Source organism: Trichosurus vulpecula, chromosome 1 (genome assembly GCF_011100635.1).
Source record: "Trichosurus vulpecula isolate mTriVul1 chromosome 1, mTriVul1.pri, whole genome shotgun sequence".
Classification (NCBI taxonomy): Eukaryota; Metazoa; Chordata; class Mammalia; order Diprotodontia; family Phalangeridae; genus Trichosurus; species Trichosurus vulpecula.
In genome coordinates, this window is record NC_050573.1 from 3,534,780 (window position 1) to 3,562,704 (window position 27,925).

General features: G+C 43.7%; 1 protein-coding gene across 2 annotated transcripts; it reads left to right on the top strand.

Annotated features, from left to right (window-relative positions):
- The first annotated feature begins 3,164 nt into the window (after nt 1-3,164).
- Nucleotides 3,165-27,459, top strand: LOC118842785 (zinc finger protein 260-like). 2 transcript variants are annotated; one of them, XM_036750123.1, is made up of 6 exons: nt 3,165-3,241; nt 10,683-10,773; nt 11,833-11,886; nt 14,869-14,995; nt 18,074-18,169; nt 24,499-27,459. In XM_036750123.1, the coding sequence occupies exons 2-6, from the start codon at nt 10,738-10,740 to the stop codon at nt 26,367-26,369; spliced, it is 2,184 nt and encodes a 727-aa protein (XP_036606018.1). In that variant the 5' UTR covers nt 3,165-3,241; nt 10,683-10,737; the 3' UTR covers nt 26,370-27,459. The 2 variants fall into 2 exon arrangements, with proteins under 2 accessions (XP_036606018.1, XP_036606021.1); XM_036750126.1 differs by lacking the exons at nt 3,165-3,241; nt 10,683-10,773; nt 11,833-11,886 and adding an exon at nt 13,718-13,742.
- The last annotated feature ends 466 nt before the right edge of the window (nt 27,460-27,925 follow it).

Consider the following 27,925-nt stretch of genomic DNA (forward strand, 5'->3'; position numbering starts at 1 on the left):
CCCACCCACTTAAGGGATGAAGAACTCATTCACTCCACCCTTACCCTCACATAAAGATGCCCAATCAATCCATCTCCTGGGCCTTAGATTGAGAAAATTTCCTGGAACCTCAGTGAGAGTGCACAAGAATCATGTTGGGATAGCTAAAGAGCTTGGCAGTGCCCCAGGGCTTGTCTCTCAATGATTGAACTAGTTAGAACCACCCTCATTTGAGAGGCCCGAGCAAGGGTGGAGTTCTAGCACGCCTCTACGGAGCAAGAGGCTTCCAGGACTTAGACCACCTGTGGCCTCCTAGGGCCACCTGTGTCTGCAGGACTCAGTCAATTAATATGCATTTGTTATGCTCCTACTATGTGCCAGGCATTGCACAAAGTACTGGGAATACAAAGAGAGACCTTAGACCCTCCTTGAGGAGTTCACATTCTAATGAAGACAACATGCCAACAACTTTGTAGAAACACGCTATATACAGAAGCAACTGGAAGTAACAACAGAGAGAAGGCATGAGGATTAGAAGACTTGGAAAGGGCTCCCAGTAGAAGGTGGGATTTTGGTTGGGCCTTGAAGGCCTTGGAAGGATGAAGATGGGTAGCATTCCAGGTGTGGGGGACAGCTAGAGAAGATTCCCAGAGTCAGAGATGGAAGATTTGGTTTGCCACAAGTAGGTGATCGTCTCTGGATCACAGAGTTTGTGGGGGTTAGTATGGTGTGAGAAGACTGGAAAGGTCCAGTTTGGGGTTAGAGGGAGAGAGCCAGGTTTGAGGGGGTTTGGATATGACACAGAAGAATTTCTATTTGATACTGGAGGTGAGAGGGAGCCACTGGAGTTTCTTGAGTAGGGGAGTAACCTGTCCTTCAGGAAAATTGTTTTGACAGTTGAATCGAGGACAGTCTGGAGTGGAGGGAGTCTTGGTGCTGGCAGACCAACCAAACTGTTTTATTGCTGGTCTGGGTGGGGAAGTCTATTTGTTGTTCAGTCACTTCAGCAGTGTTTGAGTTTTTGTGGCCCCAATTTGGGGTTTTCTTGGCAATGGTACTGTAGTGATTTGCTACTTCTTTCTCCAGCTCATTTTACGGATGAGAAAACTAAGGCAAACAGTTAAGTGACTTGCCCAGAGTCACACAGCTGGTAAGTGTCTGAGACCAGATTTGAACTCAGAAAGATGAGTTTTCCTGCCTTCAGGCCCAGCACTCAATCCATTGTGCCACCTTGCTGCAGGGAAGTCTATAGGTCATTCTTTATTTCTTTCCAGGGTATCTCCAGGATGGCAGCTGGTGTGTTTGTGGGGGATCTGGGCTCCCCTACTTTGTAGCATGCTATCATTTTTCTATAGTCCCTTCAGGAGATTAAATGAGAAGGAAAGATAATACACAAAGGAGAGATGAAAAGGGAATGGGGCAGTAAGAGAGTTGGCAGGCTAGGTCAGCTAGGTGGCACAGTGGATAGGCCTGGAGTCAAGAAGCCCTGAGTTCAAATCCAGCATCAGACACTTACTAGCTATGTGACCCTAGATAAGTCACTTAATCTCGTTTACCTCAGTTTTCTCATCTGTAAAATGAGGTGGAGAAAGAAATGGCAAATGGCTCCAGTATTTTTGCAAGAAAACCCAAATGGGGATCACAAAGGATGGGGACATGACTGAACACCACCAGTGAAGAGTTGGCACGGTTTAGAGGTGTGTCTTGAGCAGGATCTGTTTGAGATGAGGTCAAAGCTCTCCCTCTGGTCACAGGGGCAGAGTCCAAGGTTCCTGTGAAGAGGAGACAATGAAGTCTGTAGTGAAGGAAGCCTGATCTCAAACAAAAGAAAATGAATGCTCATTTTTTGCCAGTGGATTCTCGCAAAATTAAGGAGAGAGCCAGATGGAATGTGCTCCAGGTGGACCCTGAAATTCACAGGGCCATCTCCCAGACCAAACCCTACGGCCCAGCACCCTCTCCAGGATAGCATTTAGCACATAGCCCGAGGTCCCAGAGGGCAGCCCCTGGGTCACACTCCTACAGTGACAGCTCATTTTAGGTCCCCACCAGCACGCTTTCTCTCAACAGTCGGTCAGTAGAAAATGATCCCAAGAGGGCACGGAAGGAGAGCAGCCACAAAACCCTGTCGGAATGGCCTGGTGGTGCCGCTCTCGCCGCACCAACTCAGCCCCGGGCACGGTGGGGCGCACTCCAGGGCGCACAGGTGGCCAGAGGAAGCCACAGCTGCCGTACCCAGAGACCTGCCGGCTTCTCTCCCCCGGGGAATCAACAAAGCTCTGCCCCCGGCCCCTCTCGGGCGGCGTCCCCGCGGGCAGGACGTTCAGCGGTCCCAGGGCCGCTCTTCCTTGGAGCTGAGCTCGGCTCCCAAGCTTGGCTTTCCCTGGGAATGGGCTTGATTCCTGCCCTCCCTGGCTTCCGCGAGGCCTAGCTAAAATCGCCCCTCCCCTAGGAAGCGGGTCCCCGCCCGGCTAGCTCTGGGGCAACTTCTCTCCTTAGTCGCGTCCCAAGGTGCCCCTTTAGAACTTGCTTAGGGTACTTTGCTGGTCGTTTCCCCAATCAGACTGCAAGCTTCTTGAGGGCAGAGGCTGTCTTTTGCCGTGGCTGGTACACAGTAGGTGCTTAATAAATGTTTATTGATCGATTTTTCTCATCCGGTCGCCAGGCTCATTAATAATTGGAAGCAACAATTCAATGTAGAACCCAGGTGTCCCATCCTCCCCGCCCGGGCCAGCGGGAGGCTGGGCGTTCTGGGGAACAGCCCGAGTGGCAGAGGCTGGCACGAGCGGCCGCCCCTACTGCGCCAAGGAACTGGGACCTGAAGAGTCCAAAACGCTCTCAACCTAACCCCACCCTCCCCCCGGCATGCGCACACACGGCCCGGCCGGGACACTACATTTCCCAGAAGGCCCAGCCAAGCTGAGGTTACCGTGGAGACCGGGATGGGCCGACACCCTCCTCCCCCCCTCCCCCCCCCCCCCTCCCCCGCCATCTGGGCATGCGCCCACAGGGCCCAGCCGGATTACTACACTTCCCAGAAGGCCTTGCCTGGCCTAGCTGGGGTTGCCGACGACACCCGGACAGGCGCGGCCCAGAAGAGGCGGGGATCACGGCAGGGGATCTTCCCAGGATTGGAGCCGATCTGAAGAGAAGCGCGACCACGCAGACGTCACTTCCGCCACCTCTTCGCTGTCATCCTGGGAGGGCTCGCGGCCGCTTCGGCTCCTCTCTGCCCTCCGACTTCATGTGGGCCCGAGTCGGGGTGAGTGGGGGAGCCTGAGGTCGCGTGGGGCCGGGGACCAGCTTCTGAGAAGGGTGGGAAGAGAGTGAAGCGCGCCATCGCGGATAATGAAGCGCATGCGCTTGTCTGCTTCCACGCCCCACCCCCTTCCCGAGAGGACACCCCCATTGGTGGACTCGAAGCCGAGCGCGGTCTGTGGGCCAATCAGCAGCCGCGCTGTCACCTCGGCGGCGGGGCTGGGCCTTTTGTTGAGTGCACCGTGCTGAGCGTGCGAGGAGCAATCCTACGCCACCTACCACCGCGTGGTTCTTACCTTCCGGCCTGTGGGCAGTTCGGAAGGGCTTCCTGTAGAAGATGACCTAGAAGCCGAGGGGAGGAGGTTGAGCTTGCTTAGCGAGGGGCACAGCCTTTGCAAAGGCGTAGAGGTGGGAATGGGGGAATAGTAAGGTCAAGTTTGATTGTATCCTAGAGGCTGAGAAATAGGGCAGGAATATTGGACGGGAGCCTCTCCTCCGCTGACCTCCAGGATCCAGCGCAAAGGGCTGCCCTTGGGGATCCCAGGCCCCTTATTCCCCGCCCCGTCCACCTTTGCAGCCAGCCACGTGCTCTTCGGTCCGGTGACCCTGGCCTCCGGAAGGTTCTGCCCAGACCTCCAGCTTCCTTCAGGTCCCATCCGCAATCCCGCCTTCCACCGGAAGCCTTGCCTTTTTGTGGTTCAGCAGGGACCCCGTGACCGACGTGGGGTTTTCCCGGCAGAGACACTGGAGGGGCTAGACACTTCCTTCTCCAGCGCATTTTACAGATGCGGAAACCGAGGCAAGCGGGGGGAAGTGCTTCGCCCAGGGTCATATAGATAGGAAATGTCTGAGGCGGGATCTCAACTCAGGAAGGCGAGTCTGACTCCAGAGCAGCAGTCTGCGCTCTCCGGTACTTCCCCCCATTCCTTAGCTCCGCCTTATCCCGGGCGCAGCTCGTGTGCATGTGTGTGTCCCCACGGGTCTCCCCCGTCAGGCTGTTATCTCCCGGGGGTTAAATTTAGGTTAACCCTAAATGCCTTTGTGTGTCCCCAGTGCCTAGCGCGGGGCTTGGCACTTAATAAATGTTTGCTGACGGATTGACCTTGGGAAGGGCTTCAGAGGACTAAGCCGAGGTGTTTTATTTACCACCCTGGAAACAAAAGGAAGCCCTTGCAAGCTCTAAACAGGGAGTGATGATGGAACTTCAGATTTGCCCTGCAGATCAGTGACTGAAAATCCCAGGAGTGTGGAGGCTTCAGTCGTGTCTCATAAGATGAAATTTCACAAGGCTGAATTAAAATGAGGTTAAAAGTCAGCTTCGTAGCTACCAGATAGAGGTGGCATGGCTGGCCACAGTCTGTCTGAAAACGATCTGGGGGCCTTAGTGGGCTGTAAGCTCACTATGGAATTTGATAATATTCGTAAAAAGTGCATAGCGCGGTGCCTGGTGCGTAGTAGGTGCTCCATAAATGCTTGTTCCTTCTCTCTGCTTCCTGATTTCCCCAGGATGAGTGGTTAGTTATTGTCCTTTGTGCTCAGAGAGGACCAAAATGATATGTTGGAATCAGGGTAGTGTGTGTCAGCTGTGGCTGAGCAGAGTCCTACAAGCTTGGAAGGTGCTACCACACACTGGGCACAAGTAATCCCTTTGAACATTTGGAGACAAAATGGCTCTAAATTTGTGCATCCTGCGTTTCCTTTGAGCTGTTTCAATCCTGCTTTGCTCACAGAGCACAGCATCTTCTCTGATGTGGGAGCTCCAGGCTGAGTGGTCCTGTGCCGGTGTCTCGCTGTATTGGCAATTAAGTTGGGAATTTTTTACTGTTTTAGAATGATGAATTAAGTGTCTTTGATTGAGCCTTACTAGGTGCAAAGCCCTAGGCCCAAACCCCTGTCTGCTAGGTGCTAAGCCTGTGTGGGTGTGAAGCCCTCAGGGTCCTAAGGGGAGTTGCTAAGGCCAGAGCCAATAGTATGTGCCTAAGTTCTGGTCCAAAGACTATAAAAAGAGAGAACAGAGCTATTTGCTAGGGGCTCTCACTCTTGGAGAAGTGTTGGTTTGAGACTCTGGGCAGCTGTAGTTAAGAGCCCTCCAGCTTGTGAACTCCAGATGTTGATGCCTTCTTGGTAACTATGAATTGTACTTGGTCTGTTTATAATGTATCTTTGTAATTTGTTAGTATTTGCTCTGAAGTTCAGGGTCAAGGTCCTGGCTTTTTCCCTTGAACTAAGTGAATGATATTTGTATGTTGAATTGAAATAAAATTGTTAACCCCTTAACATTACTTTCCTCAGTTAAGCAGATCAAAAGAACTTGTTCTGGCAGCATTCTTGTTGTTGGGCTTGTGTTGGTTTTTCACCCCTATAACAGCTGCTAGCCAAATTGTTGAAACACTCGAATGTCACACAATCAATTCCAGAGTTCTTCAGAGAGACCTTGAGAGTGTCCTTGTACACTTCGCTTCTACACTTGACTTGTGTGAGTTCTTAGTAAAAATAGTCTTTTAGGCAAACAAACATTTGGCTTTCAAACAATGTGGCCAGCCCATCGGAGTTGTAGAGTTTGTAGAGTTTATAGTAGAGTTTGAATGTTTGGCAGTTTAGTTTGAGTAAGGACCTTAGTGTCTGGTACCTTATCTTTCTAGGTAATCTTCAGAATCTTCCTCAGACAATTCAAACGGAAGTGATTCAGTTTCCTGGCATGGCACTGGTAGACTGTCCAGTTTCACAGACATACAACAGTGAAGTCAGCACCACAGCTCTGTAGCCCTTCCATTTGTTAGTCAGTCTAACACTTCTTCCCTCCCATATTTTCCTTTGGAGCCTCCCAAACACTGAGCTAGCTCTGGTGATGAGTGTATCAGCATCATCATCTACGTGTACATCCCAAGAAAGTACACTACCAAGGTAAGCGAACTTCTTCACAGCATTCAGAACTTCTCCATTTGCTGTAACCGATGGCTCCATATATGGAAGGTGTGGTGGTAACTGATGGAGTGCCTGGGTTTTCTTGGTGTTAATTGTTGGGCCAAAATTAGTACAAGCAGCAGAAAATCAACCCATACTTTCTTGCACCTCAGCTTCAGAGGCTGCATTGAATGCACAATCATCTGCAAACAAAATCATGTACCAGCAATCCCTCCACTTTGGTCTTGGCTTGTATTTCCACGATCCAGCTAGCAGCTTCTGTGGGGGTGCAAGATCCACCCACAGCCAGCACCCAGAAAGCTGCCAACAGCACAGGTTCTTTTGATCTGCTTAACTAAGAAAAGCAAGGTGAAGGGGTTGGCAAGCTTACTTTAATTCAGGATACAAATATCATTCACTTAGTTCAGAGGAAAAAGCCAGCACGCTGAACTTCAGAACAAAATACAAACAAATTACAAACATCAACAGACAGACCTTGTCTGATTCAAATCCCAATACATAGTTACCAGAGTTCAACAAAGTCTTAGCATCTGGGTTTACAAGCTGGAGGGCTCCTTAGCTGCAGCGGCCTGGAGTCTCCTCATCAACACCATCTCGAGAGCCCTGCACAAATGGCTTTGTCCTCCCTTCTTATAGGGCTTCAGATGTCATCAAGCAATGTCTGAATGACCAGAGCTTAGGTTCTGGTGATTGGTTCTTGATTTGGCCCCTCCCCTTAGGACCCTGGGAGGTTCACATTCACATAGATTAGGTTAATACCTAATAGGGCATGGCTCTGGAGTTAGCACCTCCCCTTAGCCAGCCCCACCTTGGGCCCCACTCCAGTCACCAATCCACACCCACATAGGTTCCACACCTAATAGGGGTTTGGGCCTGGGGCTTAGCACCTAGTAAGGCTCAGTGAAATACACTGAATTACTCAAAGCAAACAAAAGCCAAACTCTTCAAGGGCACTAAGTGGTAAGGAGCCCATTTTGCTTACCAACACAGCTTGTAGCCTTTTCAAGTTAAACATTCTGTGTTATAGTATGTCCTTCATTCTCAAAGAGGACCATGACATCAGGGAGATGATGACATGACTTGCAGTTGACTTTGATTTGAATGAAGAAGCCTGTGCAAAGTCACCAGCCTCACTTTCTCCTCGAGAGCCATCTGGGTCCTGTGGCCTTATATTGATCAGGACGGTTATCAGTGTGGTAGCTGACCTTGATGCTGTTCTTGTCCTTGCTGAAGGGGTCTGACAATATCACTGAAAACATCATTCAGAAAAGCATGGGAGCAAGTGCACAGCCATGCTTCACTCCATTGGTGACTGGGAAAGTGTGATAACCTCATCCGTTATGCAGAACCTGTGCAAGCATGCCTTCGTGGAACTGGTGTACAATACTGATAAATTTCTCCATGCAAACAAATTTTGCCACGATCTTGCACAAGTGCTTAGGACTAACAGTATCGAAGGTCTTGGTCAGACCATTGACTTCCACTCTTCTCCTGACCTTTTTCCTGGAGTTGTCAGGCAGCAAACACCATGTGGAAGACTCGTGATAGAAAATGGCTATCCACATCCAGAGAAAGAACTGTGGAGTCTGAATGCAGATCGAAGAATGCTGTTTTTACTTTACATTTTCGTGTGTTTTTTCCTTTTCAAACTAATTTTTTGCAGATTGTTTCTTCTTTCACAATATGACTAATATGAAAATAGGTTTTTTTACATGATTGTACATATATGACCTATATCAAATTGCTTACCGTCCTAAGAAAGGAAGAGGGAGGGGAGAGAGGGAGAACAGTTGGAACTCAAAATTTTATAAAAAATGAGTGTTAAAAATTGTCTTTACATATAAATGGAAAAAATAAAATACTGTTTTAAAAAGAAGAATGCTTGGAAACCATTTATTTCCATACCCAACTCTGTGTGTGTGTGTGTGTGTGTGTGTATGTGTGCATGAGTGTGTTTTCCCACCTTTGACCAGTTCAGATGAGAGTGTGGTTGAAGTATCAGCTGCCCCCCCCCTTTCTCCTTGTTTGTATAGACTCCCTACTGATGATTATGGGAGATAATTTTCCTCTCTTTCCATTCTTCTCCTAAGATCAAGACTTATGAGAACTATTCTTAGACTTTATCTAATTAGATTCCCTCTATGACCTTTGATAGGGTCAGGGAGGACACATGTATCATCCCCTCATATCTGAATGTACTCTGTTTATCCTTGTTTAGTCCATTATCATTGTTCATGGTTACCTTTTTGTGTTTCTTTTCCCTCCTATGTTTGATCCTGAAAGTTGATCTTTTAATTAGGAATACTTTGAAGGCTTCTATTTCATTATATATCCATTTTCTCTCCTGTAACATCATACTCAGTTTTACTGACTAAGTTATTAGTTGTCACCCCATATTCTTTGCTTCTTTGCATTCAGAAATGCTGTATTCCAAATTCTCTGCTGCTTTGTGCTGGTGGCTGCGAAATTGTGGGTGATCCTGACAGTAGCTCTGTAGCACTTGAATTCTTTCTGGCTGCCTATAGAATTTTTTCTTTGACCTAGAAGCTCTGAATTTTGGCTGTGATGTTTCTAGGAGTTTTCATTTTGAGGTCTCTTTTAGGAGGTGGCCAGTAAAGTTTTTCTACTTCTACTCTGCCCTTAGTTTTACAAGATCTGGGCAGTTTGCTTTTAAAATTTGTTGAAATAGGATGTTTAGGCTTTATTTTTGATCATGGTGCGTAGGTAGTCCAATAATTTTTAACTTTTTTTTGCTCCTGGATCTGTTTTCTAAGAGAGTTGTTTTTGCTAAGGGAAATTTTACATTTTCTATTTTTTCAGTCTTATGACATTGTTTAATATTTTTTGTTGAGTCATTAATTAGCTTCTATTTGGTCCATTCTAATCTTCAGGGAGTTTGTTGTTTGAGTAAGGTTTTATACTTCTTATCCCAAGTTATTGATTTTCTTTCCAGTTTCTTCTTCCATACCTATCATTTCTTTCCCCATTTTTCCTCTAGTATATTCATTTATAAAAACATTTTAAGCTCTTTTTTTTTTAAACTCTTCATCTCTTCCAGGCATTCTAGTTGAAATTGCAACTGCAAAACGTCTGCTTGCCAAAAAGACTGTTTTGTGGAGAGCTCACACAGGGCAAGCATTCACATGGTGGTCAGAAGAAGCAATACAAGGACACTCTCAAAGTCTCTCTCAGGAACTTTGGAATTGATTGTGTGACTTGGGAGACATTGGCACAGGACCACTCAGCATGGCGTTCCCACATCAGAGAAGGTGCTATGCTCTATGAGCAAAGCAGAATTGAAACAGCTCAAAGGAAATGCAGGATGCACAAGTTTGGACTATCTACCCCAGATGTTCACACAGACTATTTGTGCCCGACTTGTGGTAGAGCTTTCTGAGGTCGTATTGGCCTGATCAGCTGCAGTCGGACACATTGAATCTTGACTCAAGCATAGTGATGTCATTTTGGTCCTCTTTGAGAACAAAAGACAACAACCAATCAACCAGTCGAAATTGTACACAAGTTATTGTTTTCTTTGAGGCTTTGCTTGTAAATGTTTTGGAGTTTTTCTCTTTTTTTTATTTTTTGAGCATCCCTGTCACTATAGTAACTTTTAATGTTGGGGTTCTTTTGTTTGTTTGTGTCTTGTAGCCTCCTTCATGATCTTGAACTTTATGTTAGGTACAAGATTTGTGTACTTCTGGGCGGGCAGGGAAGCCTGGGCTGGTATTGCTGCTGCTTTATAGGGGTATTGAGTGTTGTGTTATTCCAGGATCTTAGGGACAGCTCAGACTGGAGACCTGTTATTTTTTAGTGATACTAAAGTGATCTAATCAGGGCAGAGTCAGATCTTGGCCCTTTCGATCTGAACTATGCAAGCTCCTGACCAGAACTTAGGTCTTAGCAACACCCTCGTGAACTTGCCCCTAGTGGGAGTTCCAGGAGCCTACTGCTGGTCTCTGCCACTCTCAACGAGCTGGAAAGCCCACAGGCTCCCTTTGGGTCTTGGATTCCTTCTTGGTTATTCTGTTGTAGGCTTTACATTGAGCTGGAGGCTAGATCTCAGTCAGACCCTGCTCCGTGCCTGGGTTCAGAGCCATACAGTTGCTTCTTGCTTCTGAACTTCTTCCACACTCAGTCCATAATCCATAGGACCTGTTACCTCTGCTCACCCTTGAACATCCCCCCCAGGCTCAGGTCCTCTCCTCAATCTACCCTTACTTTGTGTCCCAGATATGGGTAGTGAATGAGTGAGCTGCACCCGGCACCTGTTCATTCCCCTGCACAAGTTTAGGTCCCTTTATGCTGGATTTGGGAACTCTTTTTTGCCTTGGTGTTCTATTTCACCTTGCTGTCTTGTTTTTATCTCTCTAATGAGTCGCATTTAATTCTGGAAATGCCTTATAACTTCATTCTGACTTCTAACTCAGCAAAAAGCTGTGTAGGGATTACAATTTCCTGGGCCTGGGAACAGCAAGGAAGGGCCAGTTTTCGACTCACCGTCCCCTTTTCTTCTCTAGCTCTGCCTTCTGATGAATCCACTCCTTCCTAGAAGGCGGCTTCACAGAGGATCCAATGGCCCCGATGTTCCCAACAGCTGGAACCCAGCAGGTGAGTGGATATTCACTCTTTCCTGAAAGACCACCTTCATATTTCATTTTCTTAGTCTCTTTAACATCATTTTAATTGTCTGTATGATAGAGTCTTCGATCTGTTCACTATTTACGTTGTCATTGTCCATTTGGGGAGTCATCTTTCCTTCATTTTTCCTTTATTGAGACTCTAAAGGATATGTTTAAGATTTTTATCTTTCTCCATTGGTTTATTAATTTCATTCCCCATGTGATCGCTATTTCCATAACTTTCATGGGAATCTGAGAGGTATGTATATTTGTGACAATTCCATTGTAAGAATCACACCCAGCTGTTTCATCCCAGCTGTTTGCTTTGCCCCTATATGCGTTCCTATGCATTACATTTGTTTCTTCTAAGCAGCACATTTGGGGGTTTTGCTTTCTAATCCTTTCTGCAAATCACTTTTATTGGTGAGCCTGTTAATTGTTAAGGTTATATTTAATTAGGTGCCACTTAATTAGTTCTTATTAGGTTACAGTTTTTCATTTTATCAACATAAGGTATTTGTACTACTGCCTGGTTTTTCCCCCCGTGTCATCCTTGATCCATCTCTCTTAATTTGTAATATTCCAATCTTTATCATCACTTCCTCATCTCTCCTGCTCACATCTAAGGCAGAGCTAGGCCTCTACCTTTTGTTGAGAACAGAATTTTTAAAATTCTTATGTTATTTAGGAACTTTACGAGTTCTTAAACATCTTCCCTGTTTTCTCCGAAATTGGCCATTTCTTTTGGCAAAATAATATTGCATTGCATTCCTATATTACTGTGCCAGCAGTGGTGTGAATATATGATGAAGTAATGGACACAAAAAGACAAAGACGTGGGGCTAGGCAAGTTGTATAGTCAAGCTATAGACTGATTTTAATGGAGTTGCTGACAGTATTTTATACAGGTTAATTGCTGAGTCATCCAGACTTCAAAGAAGAGTACAATAAAGCACTGGTTAAGTTTTTTGTCTCTGTTCCTAGGAGGGAGACACTATTTTTCCTCAAGGCTGACCAAATTGAAACATTTATGTTCTCTCGCATATAGGTAACCAGGCTGAAACATTTCTGTCATCTCCCGTGTGGGCAGTCAGCTACAAAGGTGGGTTTTCTTTGCCAAGTCTTCTTATCCTAAAACTGGCCTTGCTGTGAATAGACCCATTTTCAATTGACCCTGCCTTGCAGAGGTCTGAGAGGCCTAAACAGCACATAGCTGGCTCCCCACATATTACACTTTATTTAGCCATTCTACAACAGGAGGACATCTTCATTTCCAGCTTCTGGCTACTACAAAAAGAATCAGTGGACATAATTTTAGGTGTACTGGTAGTATAGCTAGGTCAGAGGGGATGTATATTTTGGTAACTTTCTGGGCCTGGTTCCAAATTGCTTTCCAGAATGCCTGGACCAATTTGCAGCTCCACCAGAAGTTCTCTGGTGTACCTGTCTTCCCACAGTCCTCCATCGTTGGCCATTTTACTCACTGGTCAATTCACTGGTCTGATGGCAGTGACGGGGAGCCTCAAAATTGTCTTAATTTGCATTTCTCTAATTGTTAATGATCTAGAGCATTTTTTCACATGGTTGTTGATAGCTTGGATTTCTCCCCTTAAGAAGTGACTGTTCATATCCTTTGACCACTTATCTATGGGGGAGTAGTCCTTGTGGTTATAAATTTGGGTTAGTTCCTTGTAAGACCTTTGTTAGAAAAACATGCTGAAAAGATTCCCCGCCTCCTCCGCCCAGTTGCTGTAATGGTAATGTAAATTTGAAGATCTTCCCATCCATTTATAGGCTCCTGTGGCCAGCTTAAGAAGCCTAAGTCACATATGGTGGGAGGACCTTGCTGAACAAGTGGAACTGGAAGGATGGAGCAGGAAATGCTCAGAGCAGTTAGAACTGAGGGAGAGAGCAGGCAAGGAGTCAGCTAGGATTCATGAGTATTTGTTGGTGGGAAGGCCCCAGCAGGGGGAGGGAAGGCTGTGGAATGGAGTGGCTCCCTGCTGTGATAATGCGTATTAACTTCTTTGCTGCTTGGATGGATTGGACCTGGACTTACTGGTTTGGGGACTGGGCTTCCTGGTGTCTGAATAAATGTTTTGCTTCTTCTGTCTTATATAGGGAGAATCTGTTATATTTTGCAACACAGAACCAAGTCAGCATATTCATAGCAGTAGTAACTGTTGTGAATTTTGCCTTGGCCATTCAGTTACCTGCTTCTCTTCTAAATTTTACTACATTTGTTTGTGCAAAACATTTGAATTTTATATGATCAAAATTGTCCATTCTGTCTTGTGTGATTGCTTCTATTGTTTATTTAGTTCCAAACTCTTCTCCTATCCATAAAACTGATAGTTAATTTTTCCTTGCTTCTCTGATTTGTTTATGATATGACCTTATGTGCCTAGGTCATGTATCCATTTGGAGCCTATCTTGGTGTCTGGTGTGAGAGATGGGTCTGCACCCGGTTTCTGCCAGAATCCTTTACAAGTTTCCAATCAGTTTTTGTCTCCCCTACCTGCTACTACCCCACCCCAATACTGAGGTCTTTGGGCTTATAAAATACTGTTTGTTTCCTTCTGTACGTTTTATGCCTAATCTTCTCTACTGATTGACCTCTTTTCTATTGACCAGCATCAAAATGTTTTAATGATTACTATTTTGTTGTGATCTGGTACCAAGAAACTCTATGCTCACTTTTTTCATTATTCTCTTTGATGACCTTTTGTTCCTCTATATGAATTTCATTATTATTTTTTCTAGGAATACAAAATATTCCTTTGGGAGTTTGATTGGTACAGCACTGAGTAAGTGGATAAACTTAGGTAGCACTATCATTTTTCTTATAAAGGCTTGACCTACCTGTGAAAAATGAATGTTTCTCTCATTTTAGATTTACATGTATTTCTCCAAAGAGTGTTTTCTAGTTTGATTCTTCTAGTCCCTGGATGACTCTTGGTAAATATACTCCCATACTTCATAACTTTTTATTGTTATTTTCCGGCTGGGTTCTGTTACAAACAACAACAGCTGGCCTTCATATAGTATGTAAGATTTGCAAAGCACTTCACAAATATTATCTCATTTGATCCTTATGCTATTTTTTAGTCTCTGTTTTATAGATGAAGAAACTGAGGCAAACAGGGTTAAGTAATTTGCCCAGGGTCATATAGCTAGTAAGTGTCTGGGGCTGGACTTGAACTCAAGTCTTCCTGACTCCAGGTCCAACACTATTCACTGTGCCACCTGATTGCCTTTATATAAGAAAACTGATGATTTTTGTGGCATTGTTGTATATCCTGCAACTTTCATGAAGTTATTAGTGATTTAAATGACTTTTTACTTGACTCTAGGTTTTCTTTAAAATACATTATCATATTTGCAAAAAACTGATAATTGTGTTATACCTCCATCCATTGCTCCTGATTTTGCATTCTGAGGCCAAACACAAAAAGTCTGATCTTTCCTCCACGCAGCAGTTCTTCAGCTCCTTGAAGACTGATATGATATTCTCCCTCAGACTTCTCCATTTCCATTCAGCCAGCTCTCCAGTGCCGTCTACTAGCCCTCAATGACATGGACTCAGTGCCCTTCGCTATCCTGGTTACCCTCCTCTGGACATTCTCCAGCTAGTTAATATCCTTCTTAAACCATGGCATCCCAGACTGAACATAATATTGAAATGAAGTGTGACAAGGTCTGAGTATGATAGGTCTCTCGTATTTCTATCCCTGAGTTTTCTTCTTAGAACCTGCTCTGAGGTCTATTTTACCTGACTTGTCTGGTTTTGACAAATTCTGCTGCTCCACAGTAGGATATCTTATGTGAAATGACTCGACTTTAACTGATATTAAGTAATCAAAATCCATGTTCCTGTCAGCCAGGCCACAATTAGGGAATATACAATTGTCCCGTAGTCACCACATAGTACTCAGTATCAAGATTTCACAGCTGTCAACCTTTAAGTCCTCATATTAGTTGTATTTAGATAAAATGTTGGAAATATGTCACTTTGGCCCTCTATTTAACATAGTAAATATCAGAATCAGAAAGGAACACCAACTCACTTCATTTTGTGTTCCAGGAATCAGTGACATTCAGAGATGTGGCTGTGGACATCACCCAGGAGGAATGGGGATACCTTGACCCTTCGCAGAAGCAGTTGTACAAGGATGTGATGCTGGAGAATTATAGGACCCTGGCTTGCCTGGGTAAGGACGGTTACCCCAGACTCTGCTCATTTGAGGGTTTCTGCTTCATCCCTTAGGAAATGCTCTGTAGTATCTGGAGTATTGAGCAGTTGGTGCTTAGTGTGCACAGACTAAAAATTTCTAAATCTTCGTGACCAGGAAAGACAGGACATTTTATTTATTCGCAGATGAAAGGTTTTGCTTTTTTTTTAAGCACCTTGAAACTGACCCCTGAGCTGTTGTCCATAAGGTTTAATTTCCCACCCTCTCTATTCCCGGAGATCTGAGATTCTCCCCTCAAGACCCTGAAGACAAGGATGATTTGTCTTCAGTTAACAAGGAGCAGGTCAAGGAAAACACATTTTCTTTCCTTACCCAAGTCCATTTTGTCCTCTGCTCCCTCCATACTATAGTATAGCTCAAATTAACTGGAAAAAAAATCAAATTTGTTGGCTTGTAAAATAAACCTTATAACTTTATATCTTTGAAAAGTTTTAAATCTCCTGGCTATATCTTTCTGTACATAGTTGTTTGCATTCTGTACTCCCTGTTAGACTGTGAGTACCTTGAGGGCAAGGACTACTTTTGCCTTTCTTTGTATCCCTGGCACTTATCTGGGTGCTGGGCACACAGTAGGTCTTTAATATGTGTTAGTTGACTTGATTTGACATGGAGTTCACAAGATATTGACATATGTTCTTTTTTATTCTTCATAAAATCAGGCTTTTATTACGTTGGATATTTAGCATTCCTTGAGCAGTCTATTTTTCTAAGTCTAGCCTTGCTTAGAGCCCATAGATTTTCCGAGGACGAAACAAAAGATAGAGTATCACAGAAGAAGAAATGGACAATTATGATTATGCATAATCATGGAGTTTTTGCACTAACAAATCTAATGCAGTTAAAATTAGAAAAGAAAGAGGTGACTGGGAAAAATCTTTATGTTAGGTTTCTCTAATAAGGGCTCACATCCAAGATATACAATAAACTAATCCAAATTTATAAGAATAGGACCATTCCCAGAGAAGTGGCTGAAGGATAGGAACAGAAAGTTCTTAAAGGAAGAATTGTAGGTTATCAATAATCACATGAAAAAAATTGCTCCAAATCACTATGGGAGATATGCAAACTAAAGTAACTCTGAAGTTCTGCCTCACACCCTTCAGACTGGCAAAGATGACGAAAGAGGAGAATGACAGGTATTGAAAGAGCCGCAGGAAAGTGATCACACTAGTACACTGTTGGTGGATCTGCGGATTGGTCCAGCTATTCTAAAAAGCAACTTGGAACTACGCCCCACAGATTACCAAACCATGTATGTTCTTTGACCCAGCAAAGCCACTACTAGTCCTATAGCCCAAAGAGAACAAAGAAAGAGGAAAAGGATCCACACACACAAGAATATTTATACTAGCACTTTTTGTAGTGGTAAGAATTAGGAACTAAGGGAGCACCTTTAACTAGAGAATGGCTAAACAAATTATGGTATATGAATATCATAGAATATCATTGGCCTCTAAGAAATGACAATGAATGGTTTCAGAGGATCCTGGGCGTGTTTCTTTGACTGATTCAGAGTGAAGTGAGCAGAACCGGAACAGTTCATACAATGACAATAACATTGTAGAGAAAAATGCTTTAAGAGACTTTAGAACTCTGTTCACTACAGCAAGAAACCTTGAGTCCATTGGAGTGAGGATGGAACATGCCACCCACCTCCTGCTAGAGAAGTAATGGACCACTGGTGCAGAAGGAGATGTGTATCTATAGACCTGAGCAACATGGGATTTTGTTTTGCTGCACTAGGCATGTTTTTTTCTTTTCTTTCTTTCTTTTTTAATGGTTCTTCTGGTGGTCGTAGGGTAATGGGAGGGAGAGATAATAAATACCTCCAAAACAAATCTCTAGAATTTAACTTCTAAGACAAAAAAAAAATTTTTAACGTCAGATGATTTTCCAGGCAATTGGAGAATATTTATCTCCATATCTTGGGTAAGTTTCTTAATTCTTCATGGCATGTGGCACGGCACAAGATCTTATTGCAGTATGACATCTTCATTTGAGAATTTCTTTTATTCTGGAACAATTCTGCTTTCCATATACCAATATATTTATCAAGGTTCATCATTCTCACTGGGGACAAGACCTGTAGGTCTCCTGGAAGTAAAAAGTCCCCTGATCATTTCTTTGGATGGATGTCATGCAGTCTTACAAAAATGATCAAATCTCACAGACTTTCTTGGATATCTGACAGTGGTTTGGGTATAACCTTAAATGAAAAAGTGAGTTTCATCAGTAAAAATTACCTTTTCTGATGCTCACTTTTCCAGACTTTGTATTGTCTTGACTTTGACAAGCAGTTTTTTCTTCATAACATTTGTTAGCAGCTGATTTTTTTTAACTGGTCTCATGTTTCTTCTATCTTCAAGAAACCCAGGCCACAGTACAGAGGAATCATTAACAGTCCCTGCAGCTATCAAGGCATTGGAGGGTCTTTGTTTTCCAAGGCTTAATTAGGCTGCTTTGCAACACAGTTTGTCATTTCTTAATGTTTTGCATCTTCCTTTGTGCTTCAGTGTGATCCTATTGACCCTTGAGATTCTTGACTTCCCCACCCCAATAGCTGCTGTAATATTGCTAACAGTCATTGAAGAGTGCTCTGTAAGAGCTACAACTTTTGCACATTTCCTTGGGAGTAACATCCATTCTTAAAAACTATATAATTTAAAATTTGAAAGAAAACAATGACACATCTGTGATTGGCAAGAAATCTGGCACTCATCTGACAGAGAACTAACTAAAGGAGGGGAAACCAGCTCAGTCCATTTCCTTAGGGTCAGTTTCAGATGTTCTGAGTTAGCATAATGTCAGTAGAAGTACATATTCATGACCATTGCTGTCACAAAATAAAACCATATGAAAATTTTTGCTCATTCCAGGTAATTCACCCACCATTGTACTTGGCATCACAGCAAAACATATGCTTCAATACTATCCTGGGGCTTTCCTCCTATGACCACTTATCCCCAAAGAGCAGTATTCAGGATTGAAATTAAGCTGGTTCTCTGATCTGGACTCTTTCCCATTTATGTTGAGCAGGACTTGTATTTTCTAAACCCTATTTGATCTGCCAGTTGGAGCAAGGGGGAGCACCTTGGATGCCGGAGAGAGCGGTCCCAAGAAGCAGCCATGCAGGTGAGTAAGCCAGATGGGGCAGCCGAGTCCTTGCAAGCATCAGCTCCAGACCTCTGGGCAGGAGCTGCAGCTTTACTGAGCCTCGTTGTCTCCCGGACGAGTCAATGTCTTGACTCCCTGTACTCATGTGCCCTTCCTGAGTCAGAGAAGAAGGTGCCTCCATTGCAAATAAAGCTTTCACTTCTCTTCTTGAACTTGCTCTCTGATCAGCAGGTATATTCCTGCTTCACCTCACTTGAGAGCTCATTTATTCATATGCTGGTTTTTCAAGAGTTGTTTAGAAACTGCCATAAAATAAAAAATGTCCTCTTTGCTCCCCTCTTTCCTGCTAATGGGTCTCTTCTATGAATTATTAGGATTATTTTATTAAAATGTTCTTTACACTCAGATATATGAACAAACCGTTTTCAAAAAAGGTTCAAAAGCTTTGAGGTTTTGCCTCACACTATGCAAACAGGCAGGAAGGAAAATAGTGAAGACTCGGTGTTGGAGGGGCTGTGACCCATGGGGCACCAGGGCTGGGCTTGTTTCATTTTGGACTGGAATTCCCAGTGTCTAGCGGGGTCCTTGGCATGTAGAGGAGGCTTAATAAAGACCGGTTGCTTGGTTGGTGTAACTCTGAAGTTGTTCAATAGCTCTTGGTTTCGTTTTGGAATCAGTAGCTGGGGTTTACATGGCACTTTCAGGTTATAAAGAGCTTGGCAAATATTGGTCTTTGCTGTTATTCTCTCCATTTCGTAGATGAAGACACTGAGGTAGACAGATGATATAACTTGTCCAGGTCACACAGCTGATAAGTGTCTGAAGCCAGATTTGAACTCGGGTCTTTCTGAGTCCAGCTCTTGACCCACTGGTACCTAGCTTTCCCACTACAGTCACAGGAGCATAAATGGAGAACTGAAGTTCTCAATTTATCAAGTCCACTGTCCTTTTTACAGATAAAGGAGCTGGGAGAGAGAGGCTAAGGAACTTGCCTGGAGTTGCACATCTACTATGAGAAATAATTCGTTTGGACATTCCAATCAGCATTGATCAGTTCAGTGTGATTCTGAAAGGGGTAACGACTATTAGCAATTATCAGTGATATGCTCATCTAATAGTATGCATTTAGTTGGTGCATTGGTAACTAAGGTGGGGCTCCAGGTGGGGCCAATGAAGGGAGGTCTGATTAGATCTTTGCTCCCAAGTAGGCCCAAAACCCCTAGCTACTAGATGCTAAGCCATTGTGGGCATGAAGCCCCCAGGGTCCTAAGGGGAGTTGCTAAGACCAGAGCCAATAGTAAGAACTTAGCTTGTGGTCGCTCAGATTATGTTTGATGATGGCTAAAGAGTGCGTAAAAAGAGGGAACAGAACTGTTTGCTTGAGGCTGTCACTCTTGGTGGTGTGCTGATGTGGAGACTCTAGGCAGCTGTAGTTAAGAGCCCTCCAGCTTGTAAACCTGGATGTTCAGACTTTGTTAAACTCTGGTAACTGTGAATTGAGATTTGAATCAGACAAGGTCTGTCTGTTGATGTTTGTAATTTGTTTGTGTTTGCTCTGAAGTTCAGGGTGCTGGCTTTTTCCCCTGAACTAAGTGAATGATGTTTGTATGCTGGATTAACGTAAGATTGTTAACCCCTTAACACTGCTTTCCTTAGTAAAGCAGATCAAAAGAACCTGGTCTTGCAGTGTTCCTGTTGTTGGGCTTGTATTCGTTTTTCACCTCCACGGCAGCTGCTAGCCGAATTGTTGAAAATCAGTCATCTAAAAATAATAAAAGAATAAATATTATTAGTAGATATTTTACATAAACCATATAGGGATAACTAGATAAGATAGGTTCTTATAGTAGGCCTTTATAGTTGGCCTCAAACCTTAGCATTCACCCTTAACATTCACTTAATAGTTTGCTTGCACAACCACAAGAATGTTGACAAAGATAGCTCCATCTGGGTTTGCTCAAATTCCACGTCTAAGCCCAATATGGAGGGGACACTGGTGTAATACAGAAAGTCCCCCAGCTTGCTTTTGTACCTCCAGACCACCCTCTCTTGTCCAGCACGAGGAGGTGGCAATCTCATGACCACTTAGCAGAGATGACCCTTGCCTTGCCCATCTTGTGACCACCCATGCAGATGCATCATTTCTGGCCCTCCTACAGAGTCAAAACCAATGTCTATCAGCCAATGAGAGTCTGTATTTTACCATGTCTTTTGCATGTTTGGGCATCAAACCCTATAAAAGTAAGGACGTGGGGAAAGGAGGCATCTCAGATTGTGAGGAAGATCTGAGGTCTACTTCATTAGAGAGGGCCATGGGCCCTTTAATAAAGTGCGATTGACTTGAAGCTCTGCCTCAGTGGTTTTTCTTGCAGATTGGACAATTTTGGACTGCACAGTACTAAGTGTCTGTGATAGAATTTGAACCCAGGGCTTCCTGATTCCAAGTCCAAGCATTCCATCCACTGTACTTTGCTGCCTGATACTACTGGGACCATTGCCCAAGGAAGTCAAAGACAGAAACAAAGGTCCATAATCTGTACTGAAGTTCACCCTCTTTGTGGTAGCTAAAAGCAAGCAATAAAGTGAATGTCCTTAATGCTAAGGGGCATAAGAAATGATGGCTCTGAAAAACTTGGAGAAACAAGAGAAGGGGCATGTCATCTGAAGGCAAATGGAGCAGCAAAGCCAAGAGAGCAGTCTGCCCTGCACTAAAGGTCCCCAGAGCCCCTTGGCAAGCACTGGACTGACCTGCCAAATGGAAAGGAGAAGCTGCCTAAGGGCAGTGCCAATTGAGATTGTAAACTCATTTGTGAAATCTTAACAGTCAGATTGGAAGGATGATTAAGAAACGCATATTGCCTTGTAAACCAGAGAGAAGCAGGGAGGTTAAAACAAATTTTTAAAATGCATAGAAGAGATATATCTAATTCATGAGATAGCTGAGTGATGCAGTGGACAGAGCACTGGGCCGAGGGTCAGGAAGACCTGACTTCAGATCCAGCCTCAGACGCTTACTAACAGTGTGATCCTACGAAAGTCACCTAACTTGTCTGCCTCAGTTTCCTCAGCTGTAAAATGGGGATACCAGTAGCACCTACCTCCCAGGATCACTGTGAGGATAAAATGAGATAGTATTTGTAAAGCACTCTGCCTCTGTAAGGATTTAATGCGAGTTATTATTGCTGTTGTTGCTGTTATCATTACTACTCCAAGGGCATCTAAAGAAGATAATGCGAGAAGAACATGGTCAAGATCTGCAGAGATGTGTACAAACTTCATCATCAAGGACGGGAGATTCATTCACTACGCTTGGACTCTGACCCAGCATTCCTAAATGTGTTTCCAGAGGATGTAGCAACGGCCCCCAAAAGAACAAACACAGGAGGGTAGCCGGGTTGTACCAAGGCCACGTGGAAGAGATAGATCCGTGTTGGATGTGACGGCTTTGGGAGGTTCTTCATCAGTCTACATTGAGACCTTCGAGAGATGACAGCACTAGGAGGTTCTAAATTAGTTCACGTTGAGGCATCTGAAGGGCAGGAGGAGGCCAAAACCTGGGGGAAGTAGTTTGAAATATTGTTTAAAATGGGTAACAACTTCAGAACTCTCTGTTTACTTTCCCACCTGTACAAAATCTTTCCAAGTTTATGCGCACACACATTGAGAGTGGACTAAATGAGGCTTTTGGTACAGAACAGACTGGCTTTTATAAGTAATATTTTCAGATAGATTACAAGATCTGGAGAATACTATATTATGATACGATTATGAGGAAGCAGTTGATTGATAGAGCAAAATGTTATATTAAAGGCTCTCTTCTAACAAGGTGTTTTGTAACATGTCAAAATCATTTAGGATTCTTTGGAAAAGTACAACAGTAGTAATCATGTTCAATGACCCTCTGACTATAATTATGCAGTAATGAAAAGGATACAATCCTCCACTAAAAAGTGGAGAAATGGATCTTTCCTTAATATATAACAAATGTTAGACTTTGAAGAAAAATAGATGTCGGGAAAATACATGATAGCAAAAGAAAAGTTGGTTGCTTGATAAGGGTGAGAGATGACAAGTAGACAGCCCATACACTCCGCTGGTATTCTTGGAATGTCAGGAGAAAGTTAGAAGGACCTGAAGCATGTTGGGTAGACTTCCTAGGGTGAATCAAGTACTGGCAAAGACAAAATTATACTTATTTGCAGATGATATAATGATTTACTTAGAAAACTCTGGAGAATCAACCTTAAAATTAATTGACAAACTTACTTTAGCAAATTATCAGTACAAGAAACAAACCCAGAAAGACCACAAATATTTCCTTGTAGAATTATGAGAAGTTAGAGATAAAGGTAGAAATAAAGATTCCATTTAAGATGTATTTAAAGGCACGGGGTGGAGGGCACAAAATAGCTGGAAGATAAGCCACTAGCATCTGTAGGTTTCTTTAAATGCAAGCGTTTATAAAACAACTATATGGCCGCCACCGTTCTTTGTTCAGGAGATCCAAAGAGAAGAAAGAAACAATCCTTGAATTCAAGAAACTGACATTCTACTGGGGGAGACAACGTGTGAATGAGAGAATTTTTACATGATCCAGTTTTAATGCTGTGCCAGCCTATTTTGAAAGCGCTGCTCTGTCGAAATAGCCAAAACAATAGTCAGATTATTGTTAAAAATCTTTATATGGAAAAATAAAAGGTCCAGAGTATCAAGGGAAATAATCCATAGAAGTAGCAAATGAAAAAGGCTCTGGCGCTGGTCTCAGAATTGCATGACAGAAGCAGCTGTTTTCAGAATTATCCGATCTTCATTTTAAAAGTTGAAAAGTAAATTAGTGGCATTAGGTAAGGTAAGGAGGTCCCAGAAGCAGATGCGTGTGACGGGTTAGTATCGGGTCAGCCAACCCAAGAATACAACAGAGCAGAAGACTGCCTGCGTGAGAACTTTGGAAAGGTGAGAGCGGCGAGCCGCCTTCCGGCTGACTTGGGTGAGGTGAGCGCAAAGGTGGGGAACCACCTACATCTGGATTCCGGAAGAAGCCGGGCATGGCCAGCCGGAGTCGGGACCCAGGAGCTTGGAGTTCAGCCCTGGGGCAAGATGGAAGCTTTGCGGCAAGGCAGTGAGTCTGTCTTTTTGGTCCCTTCCACTGGGACTGGTTGGGACCCAGGAGGGAGGGGTGGATTTGTCTATGGTGGGGTGGGGGAAGTGCCACGGACCCCCAGGGACCCCACCCTGTGGGCTTTGTTGCCCAGCTGCCCCTCAGGACTCGGAAGTGGGGTGCTGGAGCAGTGTGGGGAGAAGGACACATCCCCAAGAGAACTCTATTTGGACTTTGCTAATTAAAGCATGGTGGTACCTGAGGGTGCCAGGAGGAAGCCTGCAACTGTTGTGTGGGGAGGATACACCCTCAAGAAGAACTTTGCTTAGACTAAAGAGATTGACTCCCTTTGACCTAGGGGTGGATGTTGTATGCTGTTATGTTTCCCTGAATATGATTGCAATGTATAATGCTTCTATTTTGTTCCAGGATCCATGGCCATTTAATTTAGATTTTTGTTAGGCCATGGACCCTGGAGGGGTGGATTATATGATAGTAATTAAGGTGGGAGTTTTTGCTTTTCTTCTCTTAAGTGCCTTTAATGATTCTGGCCTTTGTTTGAATGGGGCAGATAAAGTGGGATCTTTTTGTCTTGGAGTATTTCTCAGTACTGAGACAATTGGGAGTCATTGATTTGTATATGCTGTGATCCTGGGGATGGAGAACTTTCCCAGACCCAGCCTGGGTGAGGTCAGAGCCCTCAGGGCTCCAAACTGGATATAATTGAGGAGAGCTTGGCATTTGATTTTTGGGCCACACTCATGGAAGGAGTGTTGAGACTCTGGGCAAGCTGCAAACTGCCCCCCAACTTTGCAACCCAGATGTTGGTACTGGTAACTATGTATCATGATTTGAATCAGACAAGGTCTGTCTATTGATGTTTGTAATTTCTGTTTGTATTTGCCTTGAAGTTCAGGGGGCTGATCTTTTCCCCCTGAACTATGAATGGTATTTGTATGTTTGATTAAACTGAGATTATTAACCTCTTAAAGTTACTTTCCTTGGTAAAGCCAATCAAAAAACCTGTGTTGGCAGCTTTCTGGGAGCTAGTTGTTGGTGGATCATACACCCCCGCAGCAGCTGTTAGCGAGATGGTTGGGACAGGGACCCTGTCTTTATTTGGCTAGAATTATGGTGCATCTTGCTGGAAAATAGGTTTAGGGAATGATTTTTCTGGTTGGATTACAGAGACAGAGCTGTGCATACAACAGAAACAAGGAGGATAATGCACATTTTTCCTTTCTTTCAGAGTGGGAGTTTCCGTGTGAATCCAGAGAAGCATCTCAAGAAGTGCGAGGATTGCCGCAGGAAAAACTTAGGAGAGATTTGGACAAAGCATTGGCATGTGATTCCAGAATAGTGAGGCAGCAGAACCAAGAGGAACAGCACTGGCAAGCAGCATTCCCACAGATGAAGCCTCCGAATCAATCAAGAGGCCTTGAATATACTACAGACTGTGGAAAGAGTGTCCTTCAAGGACCAATTTTTTTCTCACAGCAAAGAGATGAAAAGAGTCTCGGTATGTATGAAGCTCATAGAAAGTGCTTCAGACCGTATATAAATCTGAGAAAATGTAATAGACTGTGCTCAAAGAAAATTCTTTCTAAATGTAGTGAATATGGGAAATCCTACTGGCATAATTCAGCCCATGTGGGAAATTGTAGGATATGTACCAGAGAGACTTGTGAATGTAATGAATGTGGGAATGCCTTTGAGCAGAATACAGCACTGACTGAAAAAGAGATCGTTAATACCAGAGAGAATCCTTATAAATGTAATGAATGCAGGAAGGTCTTTGTTCTGACAACACAGCTTACTCTTCATCAGAGAATTCATGCTAGGGAGAAATCTTATAAACATAATGACTATGGGAGTACCTTCAGCCTAGGGACACAGATTCCTCGACATCAGAGAGTTCATACAGGAGAGAAACGTTATAAATGTAATGAATGTGGGAAGGCCTTTCGACTAAAAGCCCAGCTTAATCAACATCAGACAATTCATACTGGTGAAAAACCATATCAGTGTAGTGAATGCGGGAAGGCCTTCCGACTAAAAGGGCAGCTTAAGCAACATCAGACAATTCATACTGGTGAGAAGCCTTATAAATGTAATGAATGTGGAAAGTCCTTTCGAAGGAGCTCACACCTTACTGGACATCAGAGAATTCACACTGGAGAGAAACCTTATGAATGTAAAGAATGCGGAAGGGCCTTCTGCCTGAACACAGCTCTTACTAAACATCAGAGAATCCATACTGATGGGAAACCTTATGAATGTAATGAATGTGGCAAGGCCTTCCTCCTGAGCAAAAGTCTTGCTGAGCATCAAACCATTCATACTGGAGAGAAACCTTATCAGTGTAATGAATGTGGGAAAGCCTTCCGCCAAAGCAAAGCACTTACTGTACATCAGATAATTCATACTGGTGAGAAACCTTTTGAATGTATTGAATGTGGGAAGGCCTTCCGACTAAAAGCACAGCTTACTCAACATCATAGAATTCATAGTGGAGAGAAACCTTATGAGTGCACTGAGTGTGGGAAGGCCTTTCGCTTGAACTCAATTCTTATTGAACATCAAAGAATTCATACTGGAGAGAAACCTTATGAATGTGGTGAATGTGGGAAGACCTTCCGCCTGAATTCAGCTCTTACTGAACATCAAAGAATTCATACTGGTTGGAAACCTTATGAATGTAGAGAATGTGGGAAGGCCTTCCGAATTAAAGCACAACTTAATCAACATCAGAGAATTCATACTGGAGAGAAACCTTATGAGTGTAAGGAATGTGGAAAGGCCTTCAGTCACACCCGAGAACTTAAAAGACACAAAAGAATTCATACAGGAGAGAAACCTTATGAGTGTGTTGACTGTGGAAAGGCCTTCCGCCTGAGATCACATCTTACAAATCATAATCGAATTCATACAGGTGAAAAGCCTTATGGATGTAATGACTGTTGTAAGGCCTTCAGTCGCAGGGCAGAACTTGAGCAGCATCAGAGAATCCATACTGGCGAGAAACCTTATGAATGTCAGAATTGTGGCAAGACCTTTAGTCGAAGATCAGATCTTAAAAGACATCAGAGAATTCATGTTGGGGAGAAACATGATGAATGAAACACTTGTTTCTTTTTCTACCTGTTTGATTACTTCTCACTCTCCTTTGGTGGATCGTCTTTCATGTCATGCCCACTAACTGGGCAAATCCATGTTCTGTCCTAAGCCCTCTTCTTTGCCAAGTGCTTTCACTTAGTGATCTCTTTAGCTCCCATTAGTTAATTTATTATGTTTATAGATGATTCCAACATCTGTATATCTAGCCCCAGTCTCTCATCTGAGTTCAATCTCCCATCATTACCTCCTTGTTCACTATGAACTGAAAATCCCATAGGCATCTCAAACTCCACATTTCCAAAACAGAACTCATTAGCTTTTCCCAAAAACCTACTTCTATTCCAAATTAGCTCTCAAGAGTATTACCTTCCTCCCATTTACTGAACTTCACAAACTCAGTCTCATTCTCAGTTCTCTACTCTCACCCTACATCTAGTCAGTTGCCAAATCATGCTCTCTCACCCATCCCCTCCTCTTTACTCAACCTAGTTCAGTGTCGTATCACCTCTTGCCTGGTTAATTGCTATAGACACCTATCCAGTCTTCCTACCTCAGATGACACCCCACTCTACTCTATCCTATCCTCCACATAGCTGCCAAAGTGATTTTCCTAAGGCACAGGTCTAACCATGTCATGTTCCTACTTGGGATACTCCAGTGACTCAACGTTCCCTCTATAATTAAATATAAACTCCTGTTTGGCATTTATAACTTCACAACATGACCCCTTCTTGCTTTTCCATGCTACTTTTACATGGCCACTCTTCGTCCTCTCTATAACCCAGCCATAGTCGTTAAACGTGTGCGATATTGCTCACACACAAAATACCACCTCCCACATCTGTACCTTTGCACAGGCTGTCCCCCCAACCTCACACCATACTGGATGGGGATACTTTCCTCACTATGCTTCCTAGCATCATTGTTTCCTTCACAATTCAGCTTTGATCCCACTTTCCATTGGAGGTCTTTTCTGGTTCTTCCAGTTTTCAGTGCCTCCACCTCCAAATTTTCCTTGTATGTGGTTTGTATGTGTCTCATATATTAATTGCTAGCATTTATGTTGCACTTACTATATTCCAGGCACTGTGCTAAGCACTTTGCCATTATCATCTCATCTGATCTTCACAACAACCCTGGGAGGTAGAGGCTATTATTATCTCCATTTTACAGATGAGGAAACTGAGGCAGGCAGATCACATAACTCATGAGTGTCTGAGGCCAGATTTTAACTTGTCTTCCTGACTTCAGGACCAGCACTCAATCTACTGTGCCACCTAGCTGCCATTGATACAAGCAGAATTAGGGACATTAATGAATCAATAAACATTAAGCACCTGCTATATGCCAGTCACTGTGTTAAGCCCTGGGGATGCAAAAAGAAGCAAATGATAGTCCCTGAAATGTGTTTGTGTGTGTGTGTGTGTGTGCGCGCGCGCGCGCATTTGCGCATGCATGCAATAGTAATAATATCCAGTGAGATGCTTGTGAAAACAAAACAAACATTTAGCACAGTGCTTGGCATATAGTAGGTGCTATGTAACTCCCCTTCTTTCTTC

Excerpts from the sequence above, each read along its gene's own strand:
- LOC118842785 (XM_036750123.1), top strand. The coding sequence starts at position 10,738 with ATGGCCCCGATGTTCCCAACAGCTGGAACCCAGCAG. Across the intron at positions 11,887-14,868 it reads GTGGGCAGTCAGCTACAAAG|GAATCAGTGACATTCAGAGA; the intron begins GTGGGTTTTCTT and ends TTTGTGTTCCAG. Across the intron at positions 18,170-24,498 it reads CCCAAGAAGCAGCCATGCAG|AGTGGGAGTTTCCGTGTGAA; the intron begins GTGAGTAAGCCA and ends CCTTTCTTTCAG.